This window comes from Musa acuminata, chromosome BXJ2-9, assembly GCF_036884655.1.
Source record: "Musa acuminata AAA Group cultivar baxijiao chromosome BXJ2-9, Cavendish_Baxijiao_AAA, whole genome shotgun sequence".
In the NCBI taxonomy this organism is placed as follows: Eukaryota; Viridiplantae; Streptophyta; class Magnoliopsida; order Zingiberales; family Musaceae; genus Musa; species Musa acuminata.
The window spans coordinates 45,104,536-45,131,047 of NC_088346.1; the positions used below are offsets into that span (position 1 = coordinate 45,104,536).

The following is a 26,512-nucleotide window of genomic DNA, read 5'->3' on the forward strand; positions in this document are numbered from 1 at the left end:
GACTGCGCCCGTCCTAAAGCAGCAGCGTTGAAGCGGCAATCGTCAAAAGAGTTGAATCTGAACGGAAACAGCGGGATGGCTTCTGTACTGCGCAACTCCAACTGATATATAAACGCCACCGGAGATGGGAGGTCGCAGAATTCGATAGGAAATCATCAATCACAGGATGCAGCTCGGCCACTCGGATGAGCACCGTCGCGGTGCCAGCGGAGCAGGGCAGGCGAGAGGAGGAGGAGGAGGAGTACCGGGCGGCGCTCCGTCCAGGCCGCCCAGACGGCCATGCAACCAGCTGGCACAGTCTCCCGGTGCGAGGCGGCGGCCGGGCCGGCAGTCCTGTGTATCCGACACAGCGGCCAGGGTTCCTTGTTACCGGCGGTCGGGGAACCGGGAGGTGCTCCGGCGGGCGCTCTACCCTCCGACGCATCGGAGAAACCCGGCGCTGTGCCTGAGGAGGTGGACCTTCCGCCCCTCGCCGAGCCCGCTCTCGAAAATGTCGTTGGAGTAGTCCATGATTGCGGCTTCTGTACCTAAAGCAGCTATTCGTTTATTGATTACAGTGTTGTTGACGATGATGTGAAGAACAACTCTTCCTCTCTCCAATCACAACAGTCTTCCTGTACATTTGTATGTATCGCTTCCAATTGTTCCAAACGAACTGTTTAGATCTTTGAACGATGGTATTTTATTCCTTGTCATATATATATATATATATATATATATATATATATATACCATCGTTCAAAGATCTAAATATTCCTTTCGAATAATTATAATGCGCATGTCATAATTAGGGGAAGAATAAAAAAAAAGAATCATTAATTATCATTTATGCATAATTCTAAATGAGTTTTTTAATAGAGTATCGATACTATGATATTGGGACTTGGAGTAAAAAAAAACAGATGCTAATGTGTCAATTGGATGTGTCTAATAACTAAATGGGAATATTTTTTCGAACAATTATAATGCGCATGTCATAATTAGAGGAAAATTTAAAAAAAAAAGAATCATTAATTATCATTTATGTATAATTCTAAATGAGTTTTTTAATAGAGTATCGATACTATGAGATTGGGACTCGATGTGTGGAGTTAAAAAAAAGATGCTAATATGTCAATTGGATGTGTCTAATAGCTAAATGGGAATATTTTCTCGAACAATTATAATACGTATGTCATAATTAGGGAAAGAATAAAAAAAATTATTAATTATCATTTATGTACAATTCTAAATGAGTTTTTTAATAGAGTAAAATTATTAATAGATTGGGACTCGATGTGTGGAGTCAAAAAAAAAAAAGGTACTAATGTGTTGATTGGATGTGTCTAATAGCTAAATGGGAATATTTTCTCGTTAATATAATATATATAGTAATTTATTATTGATGGTAATTAAAATAGCTTTGGTCAAGCGATCTATTGTGTTCGCGTCGAGTTAAGTTGTCCTACTCGCTCGACCCGTTGACCTAGCTAGGCTAAGCCAAGCCACCCGTTTTAACTCAGGACACTTGGCATTATCTAGGATAAGCATCTCCACGTAGGTCACTATCTTTGTTGGTATGCTTATCTCTCGAACTCCATTGAAAGGATAAAAATGAAGGGATACCTATTGATATAACAATGAAATGATCAAACTTCTTCCCCAATTTTGAAATGATTCCAACAAACAAAATGTATGTTTGCTATCTATTAATTCAATCAAAATCCCCTAAATATACTCTTACAAATGCCAATGAGCCGTACATCCGATGGGTGGCTTGGAATGTTATCTTGGAATTAGGCACCTAATCCTCTTATTTTAACTATTTATTTGATGAAAAGAGAGTGAAAAATAAGTCCATCATGATCATTAAATACTATTGGATTCTCTCGCTTGAAACCATATGTTTTGTATTGTTGATCAAAGCGGATGAGCATAAGAAAGGACATTAATTTTGATGCTTCGTCGCTCCATTCAAGAAGCCATGAGAGAGAATCTTATTTTAGTGGGAGTTCCGGAAATAGGAATCGGTCGATTTAAAATTTTTCATTCGAAATAAGACTTAAAACCTTCTCTATTTTAATAAATATAAGGATGATCCGAACTTCTTAGATTTCATGATTCAAGAAAATAAATATATAATAATTCAATAATTAAATTTTATATGAATTTTTATGATTTTTAAATGTTTGATGAGATATTTATATATATATATATTTAATTAATTATAGACCAAATCTATCATATGTCATCCAATCGAGATTTTATATATATTAATTTTTCAATCGAAGCACCCGTCGTTACATTATTTTTTTACTTTTTTTTAAGATGAGATTACTTTATTTGCTTTACTTTATTCTCTTTGTTTTATTCTCGTTCAATTATCGTCGCTTTTTCTTTTAGGTGGGCGTTATCGATCGTCGCCTTCCACCCTATCATGATCACCTTTACCCCGCGAGGCCCTATCATCCCTCCTTTCATCGTAGTTGCATTTCACCCCATCATGGTTGCCTTCACCCTACAATGCTCTACCCTCTACCCTATGAGGCATGTACAGAGGTCGACATAAGGTATTGTCATTATAGGCGGTCAATGATAACACAAAGGAAGGTCTCTAGTTTCTCGTTCTTAGTAAATGAAGTTGAAATCGGTAGAATCGGGGATGATTGTGATAAGTAGGAAAGGAGGTTGGCATAACAATAGTAAATAAGGGGGAGGCCACACTCTAGGATATTAGTTGCCTTCATGATGATACGATAAAGGAGATGAAAGTGATCAACCGACATGGTCGAAGAGATAGAAGTTGGCAAAGCTAATTCTGAAGGTGACAATATAATGAAGGAGACTGGTGCTACAATAGCGATGAATGAGGGTGAGGACACACTCGAGTGCCTTAGCAACCTTTGTGGGGACACGAGGGAGGGGGCGGAAGAGACCAGCATGTTGGAAGGTAGTGGGCCTTGCGACGAGGTGGAGGTGGCAAGGTGAACAGGGACAAGTTAAGGGAGGGAGGTCTCGAGGATCTTGAGTATCATCACTATAGGGATCATCATCATAGAGGTCATTACCATGGAGGCTATTGCCATGGTGAATCGAAGGCCAATACAATTATAGTGTCGCTATGAAGATAAATTCTAAAAGATAATTAAGACAGTTATGGTGGCTCATAGCACCACAAGATAGGGGCTATCACGATGAGACAGATGTGATATCGAACAGAAACAAAATAAAAAAATACTACTCGAAAGGATTCTAACAAATTAGCATTATAAGGAAAGATAAAATAGAGAAGACATTTACAATACTTGAAGATATTGTTTCTTGGTGATTCTATAGGCTTAGAGGGGACCTTTATTAATATTAATTTTAGGTTTTTAAAATTAGTTAGCTAGCAATATGGGATAAAATGCAAGGTGTACGATGTTAGAGAATTAGTAACGTTAAAGGAGGAGATTCTAAACAGACGTTCTGAACAATGCAAGGTATACGATGGACTAGATATATTAAACGAACTCATACAAGATGAACTAAATATGTCACTAGGTTAATAATGGTTGAAGAGATATGTGCTCGATACGTCGGATGAACTAGACATCACATTTCAAACCTCTTTAATAAGAGCCCCGAAGCACGCATTCGAGAGTGACAAATGATACGAATTATGTCATTAGCCAATTATCATTTAACACACAACAATCATGTGGTATCTAGGGTGGAAAGAGAAGACAAGTTCACCCTATACTCGTTTGCCCACTTGGGCAAGGGTTTGAAGACAAATAGGTTGTCACTCATTATCTCCTATATAAACAAGAGGTTAATGGGAGGCTATTGGAGGCAATCAAAGGCTATCTCTCTGTAAAATATTTCATAAAATATTATACTCCTTTATAATCAGGTATAAAAGCTTGTTTCCAACATAATGAAAAAGGGAATGACTTTTTTTTACTACTCACGTTCGCACTCATACACCTAGGGTTACTAGCTTGGGTATTGGAGGGACCAAGTCAGGAAACATCTCTCGACCTCATGTAGGTGGCATCTTTGGAGCTCGCTGTTTCCATTTTGGAGATACCTCAAATAATCCTGTACATATAAATCCAGACCACATCGAACTGACCAAGACATCAACATCTTCCCTCATCACTCAAAGTGTTTTGGTAAATAATAATGACTATATTTTATATGTATATTTATCCAAGGGTAAAATTATATTTCAAAAGTCCATTAAATATTATGTCATAAATTTATCACTCTGACATATTTTTTATATTTATCCAAAAAATAAATACATATTTTTATTTAAATTAATAAGTAAATAAATATGTATATATATGTAATCTTATAAAAAAAAATTTATATGATTTAGATCTATAATAAATCAATAATCATCATCATATAAATAAATATAAAATATTTTTAAGAAATAAATAAATAAAATTTTTACTTACAGAAGACATAAATCATATTGATACTCTTGTAAATTTAAATAATATTATAAATTAATTTAAATTTTTAAAAATTATAATGCTAAAATAATAATACTACTTTGATAGTATCATCATCAATATTTAATTCAAATATAATTTAAAGACTTTACCAAACATAAATTAATATTTAAAATATGCATTATTCCCCACTCCACAATTCAATCCCAACCGTCTTTCTACGTATCTGACGGCAGAAATGCATCTTAATTTCGTGGAAGCGAGGCAGCAAGTATTTGGAGTCAAACGCTTGTCATCACCACCACCACCACCAACACCAACACCAACAACCCAGCGGGAGCAGCGGCCAGAGATATCATCTCATCATGGCGGCGGCGGAGGCGCCGGGGGGGAGGAGCCACTTCTGGGGAGACGACCCGGCGGAGGAAGACGACTACTACGCCGCCCAAGGCATCCACGGCAGCAGTTCCTTCTACACCTCGCGGCGAGGCGTCACCCTTTTCGCCCGCTCCTGGCTGCCGCAGATTACGCCGACGAGTTCCCCACCCGGCCGTCCCCGAGCCCTGATCTGTATGATCCACGGCTACGGCAACGACATCAGCTGGACCTTCCAGGCCACCCCCATCTTCCTCGCCCAGCACGGGTTCGCCTGCTTCGCCCTCGACCTCCCGGGCCACGGCCGCTCCCAGGGCCTCCGCGCCTTCGTTTCCAACGTCGACGCCGTCGCCTGCGACTGCCTCGCCTACTTCCGCTCCGTCAGGCAGTCCCCCGGGCTGCAGGGCCTCCCGTGCTTCCTCTTCGGCGAATCGATGGGCGGCGCCCTCTGCCTTCTGATCCACCTCCTCGAGCAGGAGGGGGAGCAGGGGTGGGACGGCGCCGTCCTCGTCGCGCCCATGTGCAAGATCTCCGACAGCATACGGCCGAGGTGGCCCGTCCCCGAGATCTTGACCTTCGTCGCGAAGTTCGCCCCCACGCTGCCCGTCGTCCCCACGGCCGATCTGTTGGCGAAGTCGGTGAAGGTGGAGGAGAAGCGGGTCGTGGCGGCGAGCAACCCGTTAAGGTACGCGGGGAGGCCTCGGCTGGGGACCGTGGCGGAGCTGATGAGGGTGACAGATCGCCTCAACTCCAGGCTGTCGGAGGTCACCATCCCCTTCATCGTGCTGCACGGGAGCGCCGACGTGGTGACCGACCCGAGCGTCAGCCGAGCGCTCTACGACACGGCGAGGAGCAAGGACAAGACCATCAAGATCTACGATGGGATGCTGCACTCGCTGCTGTTCGGGGAGCCCGACGAGAATATCGCCATGGTTCGGAACGATATCCTCGCATGGTTGAATGAGCGGACCGGAGGAGCCGCCGACCGCCGCAATTGCTAACAGCGCGACGAGGAACTAAATATGTGCAAAAAATAAAGAGGAACTAAATATGTGCTGCATACATCTGTGCCTGATGAGTGTCAGATGTGATGATCCAACGAGAGGGAGGGACACAAAAATGATCTGATTTAGAATTGAGTTCGTCGATCTCTCAATTAGGTCCACTTATCGTCCCCAACGTAGACTTGGCTATATGCAGCCTTGTCATGTTGGTTGCCGATACAAAGCACTAATATCCAAAGAAAAATCTGCTCATTATAACTTGGTGAAGCTGTAAAATGCCTCTCTGTAACCATGGCAACACGATGCCAATAATATATCATAAATGTGCTGGTAAATAACAATCCGAGTTTACAATGAATTGGAGCTGCAAGACTGAGATAGGTGTGGTATGTAAGTGTTGGTACCAGTAGTCATCACAGCAGATTCAATGTGCATCAAGAAGAACAAAATGAATCATGTAGCACACACTAACTCAAACTCTACAGGCTCATGGTTCCATGTCCTAGCAATGAAACACAATAGGTTACAGCTTAACAGCACAGCCTTTGACAAGAAAAGTCGATGCCTTCTTAAGAGCAAACCACAAAGGAATGGAAGAATTATGTTCTGTGGATAAGCAGATTAACTTCCGTCGGGGAGTATGAGGCGGTCTTGACCTCGCACCAATTTAGCTGATCGAATAATATCTCCTGTTTTTATTTGTGGCAGTACTTCTCTTCCACCAACTGTATATCTGCAAATTGCAAAATGCAAGCATCCATGTGACTTTAATTTAGATGGATTTACATTGCATCATGTGAAAGGAATTGCAGTCCTGAGAATTTACCCGAAAACGGAAAATTGGCCTTCATCAAAGGACAAACCTCCTAAGCCAGACTGCAAAGACAAGATAAGAAATGGGCAGTTCCATTCAGATGAGCATATTCGATAACCACATGTAGATAGCAGACTAGCATAGTGCAAATGCATGCTAAAGTGGGTAATGATAACTGTGACATGGGCAAGGAGCATTAGCAAAGTGTCATGAATTGGTATCCATGTATTCAATGCTCACTAGCCAAAGGTGTCACAGATTGTGCCATTAAGTCTTGTATATTTTCTGGCATTTTTCAAACCTCACATAAGGAGGTTTTAGTGTCTTAGCTATTTTGCCCTTTTTAGAATAAATTCTATTGAGGTGCATCCAAAAAATGTGACTCTAACCAAAACATGGTTATTGACTATAGTAATTTACTCACATTTCTCTTGTCATAGAGATAGAAAAAAAATTGAGATGGTGAGGAGTATTCTTCGGAGTCTATATTATGTGCCATGGCAACAGCTCCATATACAGATAAGGGAAGCACAGGCAGCTCTCCATCCTATCAAGATCGAATGAGAAAAGTCAACTCCCAGTATAGATAAGACCAACATGCTCTAATCAACCATCAGTAAAGCATGAAGACCAAAAGGACCTGAACACTGAGAGTCGTCTTGTATAATGGTTCAAATTGTCCAGATGGAATCATTTCTAATGGAACACTATACCCATAATTCTCAAGTTCATTATCCGATAAAATAGCTTGGCTTGCACATTTCAGCTTGACTCCATCATATGCTCCATCGATCACCTGTAACTCAAAATTTAAGTTCCTGATTTCCAACTAGTCATGATAATAATCAAGTCGATGACTTATCTGCAGAGAACTCAGAGACAAAGGTTCTTGCAGCCATTTTGTCATAAACATAGTGAACAATAGTTTAGCAGGGATGATAGCTGGTCAGATTGTTCAGGTAATCAGCTTAATCTTAGTTCAGATATCGTTCAGGTTCAGGACAGATTTGGATATGCGTAGTTATCCAAGGAAGGTTTGAGTTTCGGGTATGTCGGTAGGTAGTCAGATTCAGTGCAGGTAGCAGGTACCCAACTCATTTTTTCATTCCCAATGTAAGCTAAGGATGACAGTGGATCAGCTCTTTTCTGTATCCAAGTTTACATGATTAACTTAAACTGAGTTCAAGTACCCTTTAATCAAGTTTTGGATAGGTTCAAGTAGGAAGTATGGTATATGGGTCATCTCCAGATTGAGTTGAAAATCACCATGCCTGATCCATTGCCATCCCCATGTTTGAGTGCTATAAATGAACAGGACCAAGTTACATTTAGCTACCTTACCAATTTCGCAAAGTTCCCAGAAGTTAGTGGGGCAGAATATCCATCAAGGACAACCTGTAGATGTGGAGAACAAACAAGAAAGTCAGTCTTTAAGAACAACATAATATTAGCTAGTTGAAAAAGGCTTTTTGATATGTAAAGAAGATGGAATATAATGAAAAGATTATCAGGTAATGTACATCTGCTGATTGCATCAAGCTTCTGTCATAATAAACTAATACTCTAGTCAAAACTGAAGGGAGTCAAATAAAATATCTTTATTCTGTAAATTAATAATTTAGTTGAGGTTTTTCATGTTTCTATCGGCTACACTTTGCAAACTTCAGAAATTCTTCTCATGTGTTTTAGTTCCCCAAGTTTAACTTTTAATGTTATACTAAGCTTAGAGAGAAATTCTTTTGCAATTAAGTCAAGAATAAACTTTCTCTTGACCCATGGATGTGTGTCTTGATATTAATGCACTTTAATCGAACCAACGGCAATCATTTGTTCCTTCATCAATTTCTCACATGAGTTCTGATTTGCCATCTTGTCTAGTGACCTTAGAGTCTGTCTTCAGAGTAGGAAAAAAAAGGCCAAAAATATTATGATGTGCAGCTTTCACTTTAATAACTATAAAAATTTTAAAAAAAACTGAGAAAATGAGAACCTGTTACTAAATAGAAGCAACAGATATCAGGTCTCGTCAGAAGCTCTTCATATCGGCCTCAATAAATTAGAAACAATAAAAATACTATATAGTACTGTACCTAGCAAAATAATTATAAATAATTATTGTTTGTCTTTTAAGCACATTATATCATCATATTGTGATATATCCGTGCAGGTATACCTGTCTTAGCAGTTAGCATTGCTATAATTCGCTGCAGTGCTGTAAATTCTGCATTTCAAAATATATGTTTTATCATAATCTACTGAGACAACATGCCATGAGTTATCCCAAATGAAGCAAACCTGGATGGTAGTTGTCGTTTTTGGTTCACCACCAGCACTTGGAAAGAATGTGGAGCCATCCACTTTCTCAATGGTAAATTCAACTGTTCCTCTACCTGTTAGCCTACCAATAGCATGAAGATGTTTAATGTGAATTCTATAATCACCAATAGGTCAAATATAAAGCACTAGCCTTGGCATAAGCTTTTTCTATAGTGGTCTCTAGATTTCCTTCTTTTTTTTTTTTTTGAAGGAACATCGAGGGAAAAACAAAGCCCCGCCAGCAGTAGTCTCCAAGTTCCATCAAACATCAAATACAATTTATGCAATTCATAATTTCCATTCGTGTTACTGAAATCAAAACTGTAAAGTATGATGTACAGAAACATCTAATTAGATTAGGACAAAGTTTGAAGTTCAACACAAATTATTTTCATTCTCCTTTTTCATTAGGTAAAATAAATATAAGCCTACCAAGTCCAGATATGTCCAATAATGTCTTAGATTATTAAGACAATTAAAAAAAAAGGCTGTTTGGTGTCTCGGTTCGCATTGTAAAGATGGTTTGAGAATATTCATTATCTTTACCACAAAATTGTACTTCCCATGTAACAATTATTATGATAAATAATTTGTAAGTATTTTTTGGTGTCAATAAAGACTAAAAATTCAATCTTTAAAAGCTGTCATAGATGCTAGATAGTAACATCAGAAATAGTATATCGTGGACATATTTGGCACAACCATCTGCATGAAAATTAGAGTGAGTTTTATGTGTTTGCAATAAGGTATGAACAGACTAAGCGGCACAAACATCAAGGAGCAGAAGGACCAAAAAATCTGATTGTTCATGCTGTTCCAATTAATTAAACAAATATAGGTAATATAGCAACAAAATGCAAAATCCAGAAAACACTGTCTAATAAATATGTCAGAGATGGGAGCTCGAAGAGAGCTGCAGAGGTGACCTTGGGTACTTCATGTATTGTTCAGGCAACAGAAAAGACAAGCCCGGAGCCTGTTAAAGAAATTACTCTTTCAGAAATAAACGAGATACATAGATGTGATGGTAGAAATCTTTGCTCTTGAACAAACATTTGCTTGTACGAATGCTATCATAGTAACTGATAGTACCTGCAACAGTTCCAGTTCTGCTACTGTGTCAAGAGATGAAGCAAGACCTACAGATACCTTATCTGGGTCCTTTACCTTTATGAACTCAATAAGGTTTTGCAATCCCCCCTGAAAAGCATACAGAAAGTTAATGTAGTTTAGCCCTTGACTTAACTTGTCTTCATGGTCAATTACTTCTACTATTTAGATGATACTATAGCTGTGACACTCTAATTAGTCCCGCATCGAAAGTTTGAGGGATCCCATAGTGTTATATAAGGCCATATTGTTTTCATGGTTTCAACTAAGTTGTCTCAGTTCTAGAATGCAATCATTAGTTATTAAGATTGAATATCTCATCAAGCCTACTGAATATCTCATCAAGTGCACCTTTCCATCAAGTAAAGTAGTATATAGCACAGAGCCTTTTTCCTTGAGTTCTATCGGTATGTTACCCAAGATTGCATCCTTCTCCTCAGTTGCAATCTGAAAGAAGAGAACTTCAATGTAGTAGCTTGACAGTCAAAGCAAATTAAAGCAATGTTCCCAGAAACATAATCAAAACAGTCCAAGCAAAGAAAATAAGATGAATTGGCTCAGTTTACCATAATTAAAGAAAGCTATTTGATATCAACAAGTATAAAGTCTCCTGTTTGTTGAATAAAATTCAGATATTCTATTTTTAGCCATATTTAATTATAATTTCAAATCACAAGAATCATACAGAGTGCATATACAATAAAGGTTGTCTTTGTAACTATTACAATAACTGTGGTAATGGAAGCATGAACTCATCACCAAAGTCCATTTGTTCAAATTCTACAATGCCAGAAAAGTCCCAACGCAACAAGAAAGCAAATAAGATAAAGAAATTTAATCTTCTAAAAATGAATAAGAAAGCAACCAAAGGGCCACACTTGTTCAGGTCAGAAACATTCAAGCACTTTAACAGTTACCATATGCTTTCAGGTCATGAGAGCATAACATATCACAAAGTAGTTTCCTTCTGCTACAAATAGATGTTTTAGATATTGATTGCCAGGATAAAATGAGAAAATAAGAAATGCACCTTCAGAGCCTTCTTCACATCACTTTCCATTGTACCATAGGGCTTTCTTTGGGGTATTCTTAACAAGTATGAGATATCCTCCAAAGAATCCTATATTGCAAAGAGAAAATAGATAGCTTATGAGATTCAATATATGAAAAGGGAGATTTGTAGCAACATGTTTCACCTGAATTGCTTTCATGTTTGAATTGGCAGGAATTGCCTTCCTCAAAGCAAGTTCTCCAGTTCTAGGGACCTTAGTGTCAGGTGAATAAAGCACTGCATTTGCAGAAAATAGAAACCAGGGCACCCAATTGCTCAAATGTAGAGGAAATGATATTTGAGAAAATATGAGAATCACAGCCATTGCTCTTGCAAACTTTTTCCTTCCATCATAGAACATTGATAAATTTGGGCACAACAGAATCTTTTGGAGACCTGAAAACACCTGGGTATCCAGAGTTAAAGAAAAAGCCTCTATAAGCAACACACCTGGGATGAGAATGAATTCCAGTAATGCAGCCAACAATTCCAATAATTATAGCGCACATTGACTGATATCGAAATTGCATAAAAATGGTATTGACAAGATCACTGATTTTGAGAATGAACCTAACCCCCAAGCATTACATGAATTCGATGCTCGAATGCATTACATTTACAACAAGAAAGCACGAAGCTCCCAACTCGATCCCTACCAACCAAATCACCATTCAATTACGAAGAGGAGGAGAAATTAAAGACGAATCATATTTCCGTCAGATGGAAACGAATGTGTCTAAATTTGGAGGCAGTCATAAGCCAGGCAAGCGTATATATCGGAGCCAAGAACGGGCAATCGCACTCACCAAAGACTGCTTCGAATTCTTGGCCGAGACGGCGCAGTTCTCAATGCGAGCTTTGCCTCTGCGGTTTCTCGGGAGCCCCTTTCGCCGTCCGACAAGTCGAGGAAGGAGGAGCGATGATCGGCTCCAGCGAGCTCTTACGAATGGGAAGCGGGCGGCAGACACCACCAGCATCGACGACATGGAATAATAGGATGAGTACCGGAGACGAAGAAGGGAAGGAAGAGCTGCTGCTGTCTGCCCTTCTTATTCCTCTGCTTTATCCACTGCCAATATGACCTCAAATCCCGCGACTGACTCCACATCAGAACTTGGGGAGTTGCGGTGGTCTAAATCCAGAACCGTGAACACGGTCCGATTCGACCCAGAATCGAATCGGTTAAGAACCGAAATCAGACCGGCGGTTCAGTTTCGATTCTCGAACCATTCGGTTCAATTTCAAACCGGTTCAAAATGAAAAATAATGTATCGATTAGCATTTCGAACTTAAAAGTGGAAGATTTATGTTTGTCTCTTATGAAATTTTTTTTTATTAATCGAAATTGATGAAACTCGAAACAAAGATAGGAAACTATCACTTTGGTTCCTTAGAGACTCTGTATTAATCAATCAGAACGAAAGATTTTAAAATTGATGTTTTTATCGTTGTACTAATTTACTTCCCTCTTAGTATTAATTCGTTCCTAACAAATTAATAATTATAAAATAAAATTTATTTAAAAATAATTTAATTTATTTATTTATCGAACTAAAACTGTCGATTTGATAATCATGATATGTAGCTTTGAGATTCACAAAACTAATACTAAAGTAGAAGGAGTACCAAAGACCTAAAAGGTGATTCATAATCATGTAGGTGGATCTTCCCTCTCGCATCCCTTCCGAAGACCTAAAAGGTGATGCAAACTTCCACCATCAACCAAAGAGGTGGCTGTCCCTTTGGGGAGAAACCTTTAGACCATACCGTGTTGATAGAACCAGACCGAGATCTGTCTCGATAGCCATACAAGACAAGAGGTGATGATAGATAGCACAAGGGAGATCCATTAATAGTTGACCATTTTTCTTTTTCTTTATTCAGAATAATATCATATCCTCATCCTCATCATCTCTTTTTCTCTAGTTAATTTTATTTTCCTCGAGTTTGGTTCCTTCTTGGGCCTCTCCTCCTTGAATCAGGTGTTTATCATGAATCACGCTATACTATTATTTTAATTTGCGACTCATATCACACCCATTAAAGTGTACAACATATAATAACACTATTCAAATATACAAATCATGTCGCTATATATATATATATATATATATCTGTCGGGAAAGGTGTGTCTGCTTTAAGATCTGATGGATTGATCATGGACGGATGCACGCGTGTTCAGATAAGAGTCTGCTAAGGCAGGCATGATGGGCATATGGAGGCGAGCGTGGCGAGGGAGAGGGAGAGGTCGTCGAGTCGTCGACTTCCGCGCTATTGGCATCAGAATCTACTGCACATGATCTTTGGCTGCCTACCAAAGCGTTGACTACGAGGTCGGGTCAAGCCAACCCAGCTTGAATGATGGGTTGACCAGTCGATTCTGCGGCACCGTGGCTGCTTCCGGCTCGTCTGACACATGACTGCATGGGTCGGCCTCACAAGACAGTGGTCATCGCCGCAACAGAGGAGGAGCAGGTAAAGTGCTCCGGTGGTCCTCGGTGGTGGCGCCCAACTGAGACCATCGAGTGGCGTAAGGAGACTGCGCAAGTCAAACAGTATCCCACACAGTGGGATTTCCTGCCATGATGTGTCAGATCGATGTCACCTCGACGGCTCTCATCAGCTGGACTTCGATGTACTTCCATATCCGACTCGTGTACGCAGCCACCGTATCCCCCCACAAAGACGTGTATTTATCGCATCCAACAACACCCCACGTTTAACCACACGTGGATTAATGAATTACAGGGTCGAGTCAGCATCACTGAACGACGCCTTATTGTATATTAGCTGTCCTATAAACGTGTCAATTTATATTATACGATCGAATGGACGTGACGAATACGTTTCCACGCGGCAAAGATGGCAAAGTTATAGCAGCGTCGGATCCCACCATCAAATGTTTGATTCCATAGGAACAAACTCCACTACTGTCACGGAAAATTAGTGAATTCATGGAAAAAAAAAAAAAATTTAGATAGTATCCCTTATTTTTAGAATTCTTTGAGTTCTTAAATACCTTCAATCACATAAAAGGAACTTTTTTATATTATATTATAATATTTTTAATGTTATAATTTTTTTTGTATTACATTGCAGTGTTTTTTTTTCTTCTGATTTTGTTATAAACACTATAACACAATGTAAAAATATTATAAATATTATTTTTTTATATAAAAAATACTATATTATAATATTTTTAGTATTATTAAAAATAATACAATATAATATAAAAATAATGGATCGATCCATAAAAAAAAAAAATATTTTAGATATTAAAAAATATATTATTATTTTCGATAAATCCTTGGACAATGTGAGCGTATAATTGCAAGAGGATAACGTTGAACCCAAGTTTTGGTCTCAACACAGCAACCGCACCGTTAATTGCCACGACACAGTGCCAAGTCCCCTCCTCCTCGTATCGTAGCCGCGAGTCTCCCCACCAACGGTCAGGATTCGACGGCACATGTCGGCACGCGGATGAGTGAAGGCCCGAAACGCTGCCGTCGTGACCCGATTGCTTCTCGCCCACTTCCTCACCCTCACCCCGCCTATTTAAATCCGCCCTCCTCCCTCTGCTCTTGCATCCAACTCTCCTCCTCTGCTTCGTTTCCTGCGTTCTGCGTCGTTCTCTATATCCGAGCTCTTAGGTCTTTGTTCGAGTCAGCCGGAAGTCGGTGGTACAATGGCGGGCGGCGCGATTGTCAACACCGGGGGCGGGAAGGAGTACCCCGGGAAGCTCACCCTCTTCGTCTTCCTCACCTGCGTCGTCGCCGCCACCGGCGGCCTCATCTTCGGCTACGACATCGGCATATCCGGTGTGATTTCGATCTACTCTTTGTTGGATCTTCTTTTTCTTTCTGCGGTTGGATCTGATGTGGGTTGGGGATCGGTAGGTGGTGTGACGTCGATGGATTCTTTCCTGGAGAAGTTCTTCCCGGAGGTCTACCGGAAGGAGAAGAAGGACACGAGCACTAACCAGTACTGCAAGTTCGACAGCCAGCTGTTGACCACCTTCACGTCGTCGCTGTACCTGGCGGCGCTGATCGCCTCCTTCCTCGCGTCCGCCGTCACGAGGATGTTCGGGCGCAAGTGGTCCATGTTCGGCGGTGGGCTCGTCTTCCTCGTCGGCGCCGCCCTCAATGGCGCTGCCAGGAACATCCTCATGCTCATCCTCGGCCGCATCCTCCTCGGCATCGGCGTCGGCTTCGCCAACCAGGTAGGTCTCCTTGATCTTATCCTTCAAGTTCAACAAAGATTAGTGTTCCCCTTCCTCTTCTTCATCGGGAAGAATCCTATCATAGGTCGAATACTTTAAACCCAATCTTCGTCCATTTCTTCCTCCAACAATTTAGGGTTACAGTAGAAGCTTCCTCTATTAGATGAATTAGAAGACCTCTGTTGGATCTATCGGCCCTAAAAATTGGACTGAAGCAAAGAGCTGTATACACTTAGACCACCGACGGTTCATCTCAGAAAGGGGATGAATCGATGATGTCGATATAATCGCCAGTCCGTGTGATTTACCAACATCTTTATATGTTACTATAAATTTGGGAATCAAAACAACATTGTTAGTCCTTTTATCGACATTATCAATATTTTGTCCTACAGGTGATTAGAATGCCAATTCTCATTTGGTCTCTTTTTGTCACACGTCTTAGGCGTATTAGCAGTGCGCTCCTCCGAAATCTTTTGGCATGATCCTGTTTGTCTCATTCGAGGACAGTTTGCTCTGCAGTCTTGTAGTTCAAATGACCCTCCACCTGCCGCAAAGATTCCCACGTTTCTCCTGTAGAAAAAGAATATATTTTTTAGCTATAGATGTGTAGGCGATCAAAAAGTTCCAATCTTTTTCGGTATTGCAATCTCGCAGTCTGTGCCGGTCTACCTCTCGGAGATGGCCCCGGCGCAGCTACGCGGGATGCTCAACATCGGGTTCCAGCTCATGATCACGGTGGGAATCCTCGCCGCCAATCTGATCAACTACGGCACCGCCAAGATCAAGGGCGGCTGGGGGTGGCGCATCAGCCTCGCCCTCGCCGCTGTCCCCGCCGGTATCATCACCCTCGGCGCCTTATTCCTCCCCGACACGCCAAACTCCCTCATCGAGCGTGGTCACCCCCAGGAGGCCAAGGAGATGCTTCGTCGCATTCGCGGCACCGACGACATCCACGAGGAGTACAACGACCTCGTCGCGGCCAGCGAGGAGTCCAAGCTGGTGAAGCACCCTTGGGCCAATATCATCCAGCGCAAGTACCGCCCGCAGCTCACCATGGCCATCCTCATCCCCTTCTTCCAGCAGCTCACCGGTATCAATGTGATCATGTTCTACGCACCCGTGCTCTTCAAGACCATCGGTTTCGGCGACAACGCTTCGCTCATGTCCGCCGTGATTACCGGGCTGGTCAACGTGTTCTCTACGCTCGTGTCCGTCTTCACCGTCGACAAGCTCGGCCGAAGAAAGCTGTTCTTGCAGGGCGGGTTTCAAATGATCCTCTGCCAGGTATTATAAGAACATACGTTTCCAGAAATCTCATTATTCGATTGCTTAAAATCCCGAATTCTCCTCTATTCTTCATGCGATTTCATCTCCTGTTCCTTAGTTCATATCGGTCGCTACTTTCCATCGCTTTGAACCTTTGAGTGCAACTTAGATTTTGATTCTTTCTTTTGCTTTGATTCTTTCGAGTGCAGATTATAGTCGGAACCTTAATCGCAATCAAACTCGGCACCAGCGGAGAGGGGCACTTCTCCAAGACCTATGCAGCTTTCATGGTGTTCTTCATCTGTTGCTACGTTGCTGGATTTGCATGGTCTTGGGGTCCCCTGGGATGGTTGGTTCCCAGCGAGATCTTTCCTCTGGAGATCAGGTCAGCAGGACAGAGCATCAACGTGTCGGTCAACATGCTCTTCACCTTCATCATCGCTCAAGCATTTCTCGCCATGCTCTGCCACATGAAGTTTGGCCTCTTCTACTTCTTCGCCGGATGGGTGGTCATCATGACCACCTTCATCGCCCTTTTCCTTCCCGAGACCAAAAACGTGCCGATCGAGGAGATGATCCTCGTGTGGAAGGCCCATTGGTTCTGGAGCAAGTTCATCTCGGATGATGACGTCCATGTAGGCAACGTTGAGATGAGCAATGGCAGCAAGTCCAAGTCAGTCGTATGACTGCAGACCGGTCCTTCATCCTCCTTCAATAAACCAAGAAGGGTTCTAAACGGACCACGAACCAATCTTTTCTAGCATTCATCCTCCTTTTTGGTGTTGTCATGGCTGCGCTGTTCTTCTCTACAGATATCAATGATGAAACATCTATGAGATTCTGTAAAGCTTTTGATTCATATGTAATCGAGGCAGCCTAAAACTTTGGGAAGAAGGATCCATGTTCATCTAATCCTTATACTGTGTTTTATTGTACGTGGATGAACAACAAATGATATTTACTACCCCATCATCATCATTATCGAGAATAAATAGGTTTCGGTTTCTCAATCCTCAAATCTGGAGGGAGATGGCAATCTGTGGTACAGACGAAGAAGGAAGGCTGTTCCCATGTTTCACATGTCAGGACGGAAAGCCAAGGGCATGACGATCGTGAAAAGGTTCTGATGGGTGAGTTGTTCGTCACGCGTTCTCGATGAGAAGAGAGGTGGAAAAGGTTGCAGGAGAGACGATAAAGGCTCTCCGTCGGGTCCTCGATGCCCGGTGACATGTTGGGTTCGGATAACACTGTGGATAAAGGCTGGTGACGTGGAGATGTGTGTGTAGAGAGAGCCTTAAAGACGTAGTGGATGGGTCGAACGCCACCCGATGCATTCATGGCCACAGCTAGCGAATTGATTGCCACCGCTGATTGCTTTCAGTTCATTCATTATCGACTGCCGCAAACGCATCGTAGCAGATCGACTCTTCGACTATCTTTTATGCTGAGAAATTTGGTAGACATTTCTTATTGGATTGGCAAAAGATGACTGTGCTTTCATTTAAGATTGCACCCAAATGTGAAGAGATATAGAAGATGGGAGTCTTTGTGGTGATTGCCTTTGCGCATAAGGAATCAAAGATTTTAGTGGTAAATGCAGTCACGTAAGTGCTATAATTGGATCTCTGACCCACTCGAGTTTATAAGTTAATGGATGTTATCCTATTCACATTGAATCGCGACAAATATTATGAAACAGAGGTTTCAATTGGAGATTATAAGTTTATGGATTTATTATGTTAAATATTGCGACACACAGACAGCATTTCCCGAAGGAGAAGACTCGGCAACGAAAGGGACAACAAGACTATGCGTTCTACCTCCGTACTTGCATCCCTGTGTCTGTCGCATCAAGTACTGGAACGGTCGAAGGTGTCTTCCAACATGTAGTCGTGGGCACAGGCAAAGAGAGAGGATGTGCATCGCTCCCTCCGTGGAGAAGAAGACCACATCAACCGGAATCGATGAGGAGAAATAGCTTGCATGTTTCCCTACTCGGCTGCTCCTCGTTGGCTGAAGCCGCCCACATCGCAAGCCTTCCCGTGAGGAACAGATAAGTAAAAGGTGGGGAAGGGTCGGCTGCATCGCCTTGGAACCCCGTGATTCATTTCTCTGCCTTCCTAACGGCTTCACTCCCATCTCGTTTCGGTTCAAATCAGAATTATCGAAATTGAATCGATTAAACGATTTGTTGGTTCCAAATTAAAAAATATTATAGAAAAATATCGTTAATGTCTTAGTCAACGATGCGATTCAAACCCGTGTGTATAGAATTTTTCAAAGTATCTTTAAGATGGAAATATCGTGTTCCCAACGTGCTACTTGTATGAATACTTAGATCAAGAGAGGTTTCCTGATTCAATCCCTCTGATCCTTAAGTTGGTAATCTAATGTCTTCAAATGTGGTTCCAGTAGTTCAAAAGAGAATTTATCTCATGTTCAAAATATATTTTTATTTTTTAAAAGACGGGAAAAAAATTTGAGATTATCTTTCTCGTCATAATAAATGAGAAGAAAGTTTATGTTTCCTTACTTTAAATCTTCATTCATATATATAGATGGATGGAGAGTGACTTTGGATATCATGTGGCAACTACGTGTCAGCTGACGTTAGATTTCCTATCATTTATCCCCTCCGAAGACGTGCTTTGGAGCTTTTACGAAAGGGGTTCGAAACACGTTGTTTAATTCATCTAGCATCAGAGCATTTGAGATTGTCTTACGGGTTGGGTTTTCTCATTTCATATGTCTCGGGCATGTCAGGCCTGTAATTCTACCATAGCGAATTCATCTTAGGGCGAGTCAATTTTTTTTTATTTATGTCTTGAGCACATTTTGCCCTGCGTCTTTGTTGTGGCAGATTTCTTTTGGCGTTGGTCAGGTTTCCCGACTTATATGTCTCGAGCGCATTTGGCCTTTTGCATTTACCATGGCCTTGCATCTCCGTCTTGGTGGATATACCATAGCACGCGTTGGGTTTCCCAACTCACATGTGCTTCCATCATGACGGATTTAACTTGGTACCGATTGGGTTTCTCAATTGGCATCTTAGGTGCATTTGGCCTTTTGTTTCTATCGTAATAGATTTCTCTTTACGGGAGTCGAGATATTTTGACTCATATCTTAGGCTCATTTGGGCTCGTGCCTCTGCCAGCTTAAAATTCACTGAGGAGGTTGGAATAGCTATTGAGGAGGACTGCAAGCTAAAAAAAGCATTGGAGGGCGAATGGAGCCGCATACTAGAGTATCGAGAGGAAGATGTCGCTGATTATGAGATGTCCATCAAATTCTAGAAGGGTTTGGAGAGGATAAGATAAATTTTGGTTACCATATCGCCTTGGCCCACTTTAAGGTGAGGTACCTTGAGCTAAAGCTCAAGGAGGATCCGTTCACGGATTATCCTAAGGACCAAGATGATGATAGCACCGACTCACCTCCTCACCCTATTGCCTGAATTACTTTCTCCAATTGTTGATCTCTCCCTTTTTATTTTAGTCGTTGAGTTGGTCTATCCGACTCATTCCTTTTGTTAGCCTTCTCAACTCTTTATTTTGATAGGTCGAGGCTTAGTCTTGAATGTAAATATCTAATCTGATAGGTGTAAGTGCTTTTGGGAGCAACGAAACTCATTTATTTTACTTCATAACTAATACTTTAAAGATGCATCTTTCGATCGAGACTCTAGGCTTGGTAGGCCAACATCTGGTGCTAGGAGTTAGCTTTTTCAGGATTACAACATTTAAGACCTTAAAGATAAAACATTTCAATTTAGTAATATGTCACATTCTTGGTAACATCACACCCTCTATTGTTCTCAGGTGATATGTCTTATCTCGGATAACTTCACCGACTCTATAGGGTCCTTTCCAATTTGGTGTCAGCTTCCCCTATGGTCTGAGTAGGTTATTGAACTCAACCTTTTAAAGCATTAGATCTCGTAGTCCAACCTCCCGAGAGTGAACTCGTCGGTCATAGAGCTTGACCATTGATCTTTTGTATCTTAGCACCCAAATATATGATTCGACTCTAACTTTATTGATCAGGTCAAGTTTGACTCAAAATTCCTATTATGAAGTAATCCCCTACACTGGGAAAACTATTTTGGGTGGCAAAACAACCTTCGTGTCAAATGCCAAGTTGAATGACAATTCTCTCGAGTCAACCTTGGGTGTCGAGAGTCCCACAAGATGCATAGTAGCTCATCCACTCACGTGTCTTTCACTTCGACCCTATTCTGTAATCATTTGATAATGACCCGATTAGTAACTTCAATGAAACTATTGGTTTGAGGATAAGCTACTAAGCTGAACCTCAACTAAATTCCTTTTGACTAATAGAACTTTTTTGAATATCATATTATTGAATTGAGCCCCTTTGTCAGTAATAAGAGCCCTTGAGATCCTATAGCTATCCTTCAAACATGCTTTGTTAAAATCGATGTAATTAACACACATTTTTAAAAATTTTATTAAATTTTTAATCAATACAATGATAGAAAACCATTAGGAGTACCATACTTCGGCAATATACCTTGCCCCTAGTAGCTTGTCTACCTCATCACTAATCACATGTTGGCGTTTCGAAGCAAACTTACGATGCTTTTACTTTTTAGGTCGGTCCTTTAGGGAAATGTTCAAGTGGTGTTGGGCTATGTCAGAGTCTATTCCTGGCATGTCTCTCAATAACCATGTGAACATCTCGATGTTTTCCTTGAGAAAGTTGATGAGCTGCACTTGCTTCTCCTTAGGGAGTGTCGCCTAAACCTTGATGACCCGATCAGAATGGGCCTTGCCTAGAAATTCCTTGACTAGTGGCTCCATTGGCTCTGGATGTTGAAGGGGCCTAGCAAAATCTCGATGGTCCAATGATGGTGCTTTAGGTCGGGTCTACTTCAATAAGGAGAATGTCATCAGATAACACTAGCGAGATTCCTTCGAATCACTCCTCAGCTCCCAAATGACAGTTCTTGTAGGGAACTTTATCGTCATGTGATAGGTCGACACCACAACCCTTAGCCTATTGAGTGTGGGTCAACCTATGATCACGTTGTATACCAAGTGGATGTCAACCATCATAAAATTAGTCATCACCGTTTTGGAGCAAGATTGATTGTCGAACATAATGTGTAAGCTCATGATCTCAAGAGGGGAGATGGAGTTTCTCATGAACCCTAATGATGAAGAAGTCATAGAAGTGATATCATTAGCCAAGAACCTAAGTTTCTGAAAAGTGTCTAAGTAGATGATGTCGACAGAGCTACCTATATCGATCATGACTCTCTTTACTCAGGCATTAATCATTCTTACGAAGGCCATCAAGACATCATCATAGTTTGAGTCGAGATACTCCGTCTCCTCATCCTTAAATGATATTTTTTAATCGTTTTCTAACATCGAGCGCTTCTCGATAGTGGCTCGGGTATAGGCTGTGCAGCCCGATGTGTTGTTCTCTCTTGAGGTAGGTTCTCCGATGATGACATTGATTTGCCTCTTCACTAGACCTTAAGGTTAGCGCGAAAGCCCCCAAGGTCTTCGAACGAATCTCCCAATTTGCCACCGATGAATGAGCTCCTCGATTTGCTCCTTCAAATCACGATAATCTTTTGTGTCATGGCCAAAGTCACAATGGAAGCAACAATACTTGGATTCGTCCCTCCTTTCCCAAGGTGTCTTCATCAGTTGAGAGTCCTTCGAGAACAGTTTTTTCTTTTATTTGTAAGAAGACATTGGTTTTTGTCATGTTAAGGGGGGTTAACTTGGGTCTCAAGCAAGGAAGCTCGGGTCGATCTTGTTTGCTTCATCAAGGTGACATCGACGTTGGAACCAATGATGGTCTCCCTTGTCATAGTCTTTTGCACATCACCTTGCACTTATTTGAGACTATCGCCTCGACAACTATGAATTGGTTGGCCTTCTAGAGGACCTCGAGTATGATCACAAATAACCTCTCTACCTAAATAACCAAATAAGGCAAGAGGATCTGAGCCCCATTATAAAAGCTTGAATCATGAGTGATGGATGAGTTTCTTTTATTCATTAAATCTCGTTAGTGAACTGAGCGATAAAGTTAGAAAATGTCTCTTCCACTCTTTGCTTGAGTCCAAGCAACGTTATTGTCAATAGCTTTTGACATACATTCCCAAGGAAGTAGAGTTCAAATTTCATTGTGAGTTAAGAAGCTGACTAAGAGTGGCTTCAGACAAGTGTAGCACTCCCACGCTGGGCCTCTTAGTGTCGTTGGGAATGTGTGACACATTAGAGTGTCCAAGGTGTTGCAAAGACACTTATGGGTGCGGAAGGCGATAGTACGTTCAACTGAGTTGGTATTGTCGTCAAAGGCGAAGTAGTGATGGAAGGCAGAAGTTGGTACAGATTGGTTTCTCTTCGATGTTCTGAGTGAATAAGAATCGACCCGAGGTGGGGTCGATTAGGTTCTTACCCCCGAATTATTGGAACTCTCATTGTATCTCGTCTCAACGTTGGTTCATTTGCCTCAATTGGACCCTTATGAAGTCATCCATTGAATTCACTTATTTGAGCGGAGCATAGTAGTGGTGCGACAGTGCATTGAACTCTACCATTGGAGAGCAAGGTACTCTTTCGAGTGCTAGTGCCAGTGGTAATTAAGGTGTCAACCATGGTTGAGATAGTGGCACCACTTACTATGCTAGTTGAGGTAGGAGTAGGGCGATATCCTATAATATGCACATGAGCGTTTGCACATAATGGATGAGATTTAGGAACACTTAAGCGGGGATGAGCAAGTGGGTCGAGTTCATCCCTAGGGTGAGGGGCCTAGGTCAATGAACATACGTCAACACCTCGTCGGCATCGACATCGAGTTGGACGCATCCATATGTGAAAATGATGACAATTGTCCCCCGAGTAAATGTGCTTTGGGTTGGAGGTTAGGCTTCATCTCTCGAGCATTCATTTAGAAGATTGAGAGGTAGATGTTCTTGCAACATCAAACCCTCATAGCACCAAAATGTTAGAGAAAAATATCATTGATGTCTTAGTTAACCCGATGTTGTCAGGACCCCGTGTGCGTAAAATTGTCTAAAGTGTCTCCGAGGTGGAAATATCATGCTCCCGAGGTATCACCTGCACGAAGGCTTAGGTCGAGAGAGGTTTCTTGGTCTGATCCCTCCAACGTTCAAGTTAGTAATCCGAAGTTTCTAAATGTGGGTTCGAGTAGTTCAAAAGAAGAGAGTTCTCCCCATTTAGAAATATATTTCTATAACTTAAAGGATGAGAAAGAAACTTAGGATTGACTTTCTTGTCATAAAGGATGAGAAGAAAGTTTGTGATTATCTTTCTTATCATAATGAATCTCATATTGTCTTTGAAAATCATAGGAGTCTGATGGGATCAGACACGTATATGATTGACTTTATGTTAAGTAGAAGATTTCTAGTCAAAGGTGCCCTGCACACTAATCACATGAGTGATAGCATGTATGATATGATGATACACACTCTTTTTACTTATTATTTATTTAATATTTTTCTCATTTTATATTATCTATTACATATTTTATAATATCCATGGATCTATACAATGAGAATCGGATCGTGATAAAATCATAATAATGAGACTGATTCACTTTTAAACACAAATCCTAAATAATCTCAATCATAGGTCACTCGAGAGAGACATCGAGATGACCAAATAGACTGGTGTACTATATACTAATTCATATGATGAAGACGGTTGATCTCACAATTGCTCGTGTGGGGAGAAAAAAAAATATTGTGTTTCCTACTTTGAATATTTGTCTACATAGACAGGGTGAAGGGTGACTTTGATCTGAAGTGGTAACCACGTATCCACTGATAATAGATTCTCTATCAAATAAGAATTATTCTAAATAAGTTTATTTTAATTTTAGATTTTAAAAATAAAAATCAATGATTTTAATTTTAAATCAATTAAATACGATAAAAACAAAAATAAAAAACAAATAAAACATATAATATAATCATTGAATTTAAAATCAATTAAATTTAAATTTAAATCTTAATAGAATCATTTACTTTAATTAAAAAATTTATAATTTTATTTTTATATTATTTTTAATTATCACACTCATTATAATTCTACATCTACTTTTATAAATTTTTTAAAATAAAATTATAATTTTTAATGTTTTAAATTGTTTTTAATTAAAACATTAATTGACTATTCGAACCTGAACCACCGATCCTTCCATTCTGGAGAGGTTCAATTCAAGAACGGATCCGAATCGAATCTCTTTCTCTCTCTACTATCTTATTTATGCTCTTTTGTCGCTCTTTTCAGGATCCTATCAAAGCGCCGCTTACTAAGAGTTACGACGCTTCCTTCAATCATCCAACACGAAATATTGGACGAAGTCGCAATTCCCGAAACAAACATCATTCGTCACTGCGCAAGCCTTCGCTTCCTCATTGATTCTTTCTCTCTCTCTCTCATCATCACATATACGAATATACAACGATTACAGGTCTAGTTACATCATTTACAGTCTCACGCTCTCACTCCCCTCGCATCAGTACCGCCGGCGTACGTCGATCGGGGAGTGGCGTTCTTCCGCTAGTTGGGTCCCCAGCAGCTGAGGTACATGGCCTTCCGGAACGAGTCTTCCGCCAGCTTCCGCCGCTCCTCGTTGCCCCCTCCGCCAAGATCGCGAACCACCCCGAGCCCCGCGGCGGCGGCAGCGGCGGCGACAGCTGCGGTGGCGACGGTGGCGAGGTGGCCGCTGGACTTGATGCCCTGGTCGGCTTGACCCTGCACCGCCGCCACGCTCGCTGCCATCCATACACTGTTCAGATACCTCATCCCTTCTACCACAACTTTGGGCCTCGATTGTCGCCCTTTACGTCTGTGCTGCTGCCAACTTTCTGTGGCCGAGCTCCAAAGATGAATTGAAGGAAGGTGAGCTACGGCCGGAAGAAGTGAAGGGCCTGAAGATGGATTCCATTTATAGACGGGATCTTTGGCGGTTTTCTGAAAAACCATGGGCTATGGTGGTTTCCGGTATTTGGATATATTCCCAGATGGGAGCCACGTGTTCAGATCACGTGTCCAATTTGCTCATCTTATCCACATCAAATCCCACCGTCTATCGTCCAACCCGCACCTGGAACCCATGCTTGGCTGGTGGGGGCCGCACAATTCTGGGCGGGAGTGTAAGAGTCGAGTGATTGGTGACGACACAGGTACATACGCGACAGTAGCTTTCCTAATTACACATTAAATTCCTTGCATTTGACTTCCAAAAAATAAAGGAAAGAAGAACAAAACAGATTAAGTACACGTCATCGTCTTCTTCATGCACAAAGCTACATGTAGTATACTACGATCAGTCTGCAAACATCACTCGGTCGCATGTATGTACACAAAACGGAGACCTTATTACTGAGTCTTTGAAGCTTCGTCACGCTGCTGTGCTGCTTCTCTGTGATCTTGTGCTCATACCCTCCGTGGCGGGGTGTGTGTGACTGTGTTGCAAGGAAAGCATCCAGAGATCAAACGTTGACGAAGCATTCATATCAGTTCGGCCCCCAGCAGCTCAAATACATGACCAACCTCAATGACTCCTCTTTAGATGAGGAATCCTCCTCGCGCCGCCTGAATTCGCTCTGCCGGATCACTTTGGCTGCAGACGACCCAATCGCCGACAGGTTCCTCTTGATGGTCGACGAGTAGGGTTTGGCGACTTGGTCTTTCAGCTCGAGTGCAGCCCCTAAAGTGACGGCCATGCATGCCGTGTTGCCGAGCTTCATCCTTGACGATAGAAACTAGTAGATGAATGAACACGAAAAGAGAGAGAGAGAGAGAGCTGCATATATGCAGCGAGAAGCAAGAAGCCGGTGGTTTTAGGGTGGGATGGAAACAACAGGCATGCACAGTGGACCATTGGTTCCCTGAAACGGGGGCTCGAGTG

The 26,512-nt window shown here is 41.4% G+C and overlaps 3 protein-coding genes and 1 long non-coding RNA gene across 5 annotated transcripts; 2 read left to right on the top strand and 2 right to left on the bottom strand.

Annotated features, from left to right (window-relative positions):
* The first annotated feature begins 4,709 nt into the window (after window positions 1–4,709).
* LOC135623592 (caffeoylshikimate esterase-like) lies at window positions 4,710–5,861 on the top strand. The gene has a single exon (XM_065126738.1). It carries the CDS (start codon window positions 4,790–4,792, stop codon window positions 5,798–5,800), a length of 1,011 nt encoding a protein of 336 aa, XP_064982810.1. The 5' UTR covers window positions 4,710–4,789; the 3' UTR covers window positions 5,801–5,861.
* Window positions 5,862–6,237: 376 nt separating this feature from the next.
* LOC135623591 (peptidyl-prolyl cis-trans isomerase CYP37, chloroplastic-like) lies at window positions 6,238–12,189 on the bottom strand. Of its 2 annotated transcripts, XM_065126736.1 has the most exons (12): window positions 11,901–12,189; window positions 11,240–11,500; window positions 11,074–11,163; window positions 10,395–10,490; window positions 10,026–10,133; window positions 9,860–9,909; window positions 8,913–9,015; window positions 7,959–8,012; window positions 7,258–7,413; window positions 7,042–7,164; window positions 6,630–6,679; window positions 6,238–6,536 (listed from the first exon to the last, which is right to left on the bottom strand). In XM_065126736.1, exons 1-12 carry the CDS (start codon window positions 12,078–12,080, stop codon window positions 6,425–6,427), a joined length of 1,383 nt encoding a protein of 460 aa, XP_064982808.1. In that variant the 5' UTR covers window positions 12,081–12,189; the 3' UTR covers window positions 6,238–6,424. The 2 variants fall into 2 exon arrangements, with proteins under 2 accessions (XP_064982808.1, XP_064982809.1); XM_065126737.1 differs by lacking the exon at window positions 10,395–10,490.
* Window positions 12,190–14,686: 2,497 nt separating this feature from the next.
* Window positions 14,687–17,497, top strand: LOC135623593 (sugar transport protein MST3-like). The gene is made up of 4 exons (XM_065126739.1): window positions 14,687–14,915; window positions 14,994–15,316; window positions 15,974–16,603; window positions 16,795–17,497. Exons 1-4 carry the CDS (start codon window positions 14,783–14,785, stop codon window positions 17,269–17,271), a joined length of 1,563 nt encoding a protein of 520 aa, XP_064982811.1. The 5' UTR covers window positions 14,687–14,782; the 3' UTR covers window positions 17,272–17,497.
* A 7,490-nt stretch (window positions 17,498–24,987) lies between these two features.
* LOC135623594 (uncharacterized) lies at window positions 24,988–26,492 on the bottom strand. The gene is made up of 2 exons (XR_010491442.1): window positions 25,977–26,492; window positions 24,988–25,807 (listed from the first exon to the last, which is right to left on the bottom strand). It is a non-coding gene; the product is annotated as an uncharacterized LOC135623594 (long non-coding RNA).
* Between the last annotated feature and the right edge of the window lie 20 nt (window positions 26,493–26,512).

Coding starts and splice junctions, on each gene's coding strand:
- LOC135623593 (XM_065126739.1), top strand. CDS start 14,783: ATGGCGGGCGGCGCGATTGTCAACACCGGGGGCGGGAAGGAGTACCCC. Junction 14,916..14,993: donor CTACGACATCGGCATATCCG/GTGTGATTTCGA, acceptor GGGGATCGGTAG/GTGGTGTGACGTCGATGGAT. Junction 15,317..15,973: donor GCGTCGGCTTCGCCAACCAG/GTAGGTCTCCTT, acceptor GCAATCTCGCAG/TCTGTGCCGGTCTACCTCTC.
- LOC135623592 (XM_065126738.1), top strand. CDS start 4,790: ATGGCGGCGGCGGAGGCGCCGGGGGGGAGGAGCCACTTCTGGGGAGAC.
- LOC135623591 (XM_065126736.1), bottom strand. CDS start 12,080: ATGTCGTCGATGCTGGTGGTGTCTGCCGCCCGCTTCCCATTCGTAAGA. Junction 11,501..11,900: donor AGAATTCGAAGCAGTCTTTG/GTGAGTGCGATT, acceptor CTGGATACCCAG/GTGTTTTCAGGTCTCCAAAA. Junction 10,134..10,394: donor CTACTTTACTTGATGGAAAG/GTGCACTTGATG, acceptor TATGCTTTTCAG/GGGGGATTGCAAAACCTTAT.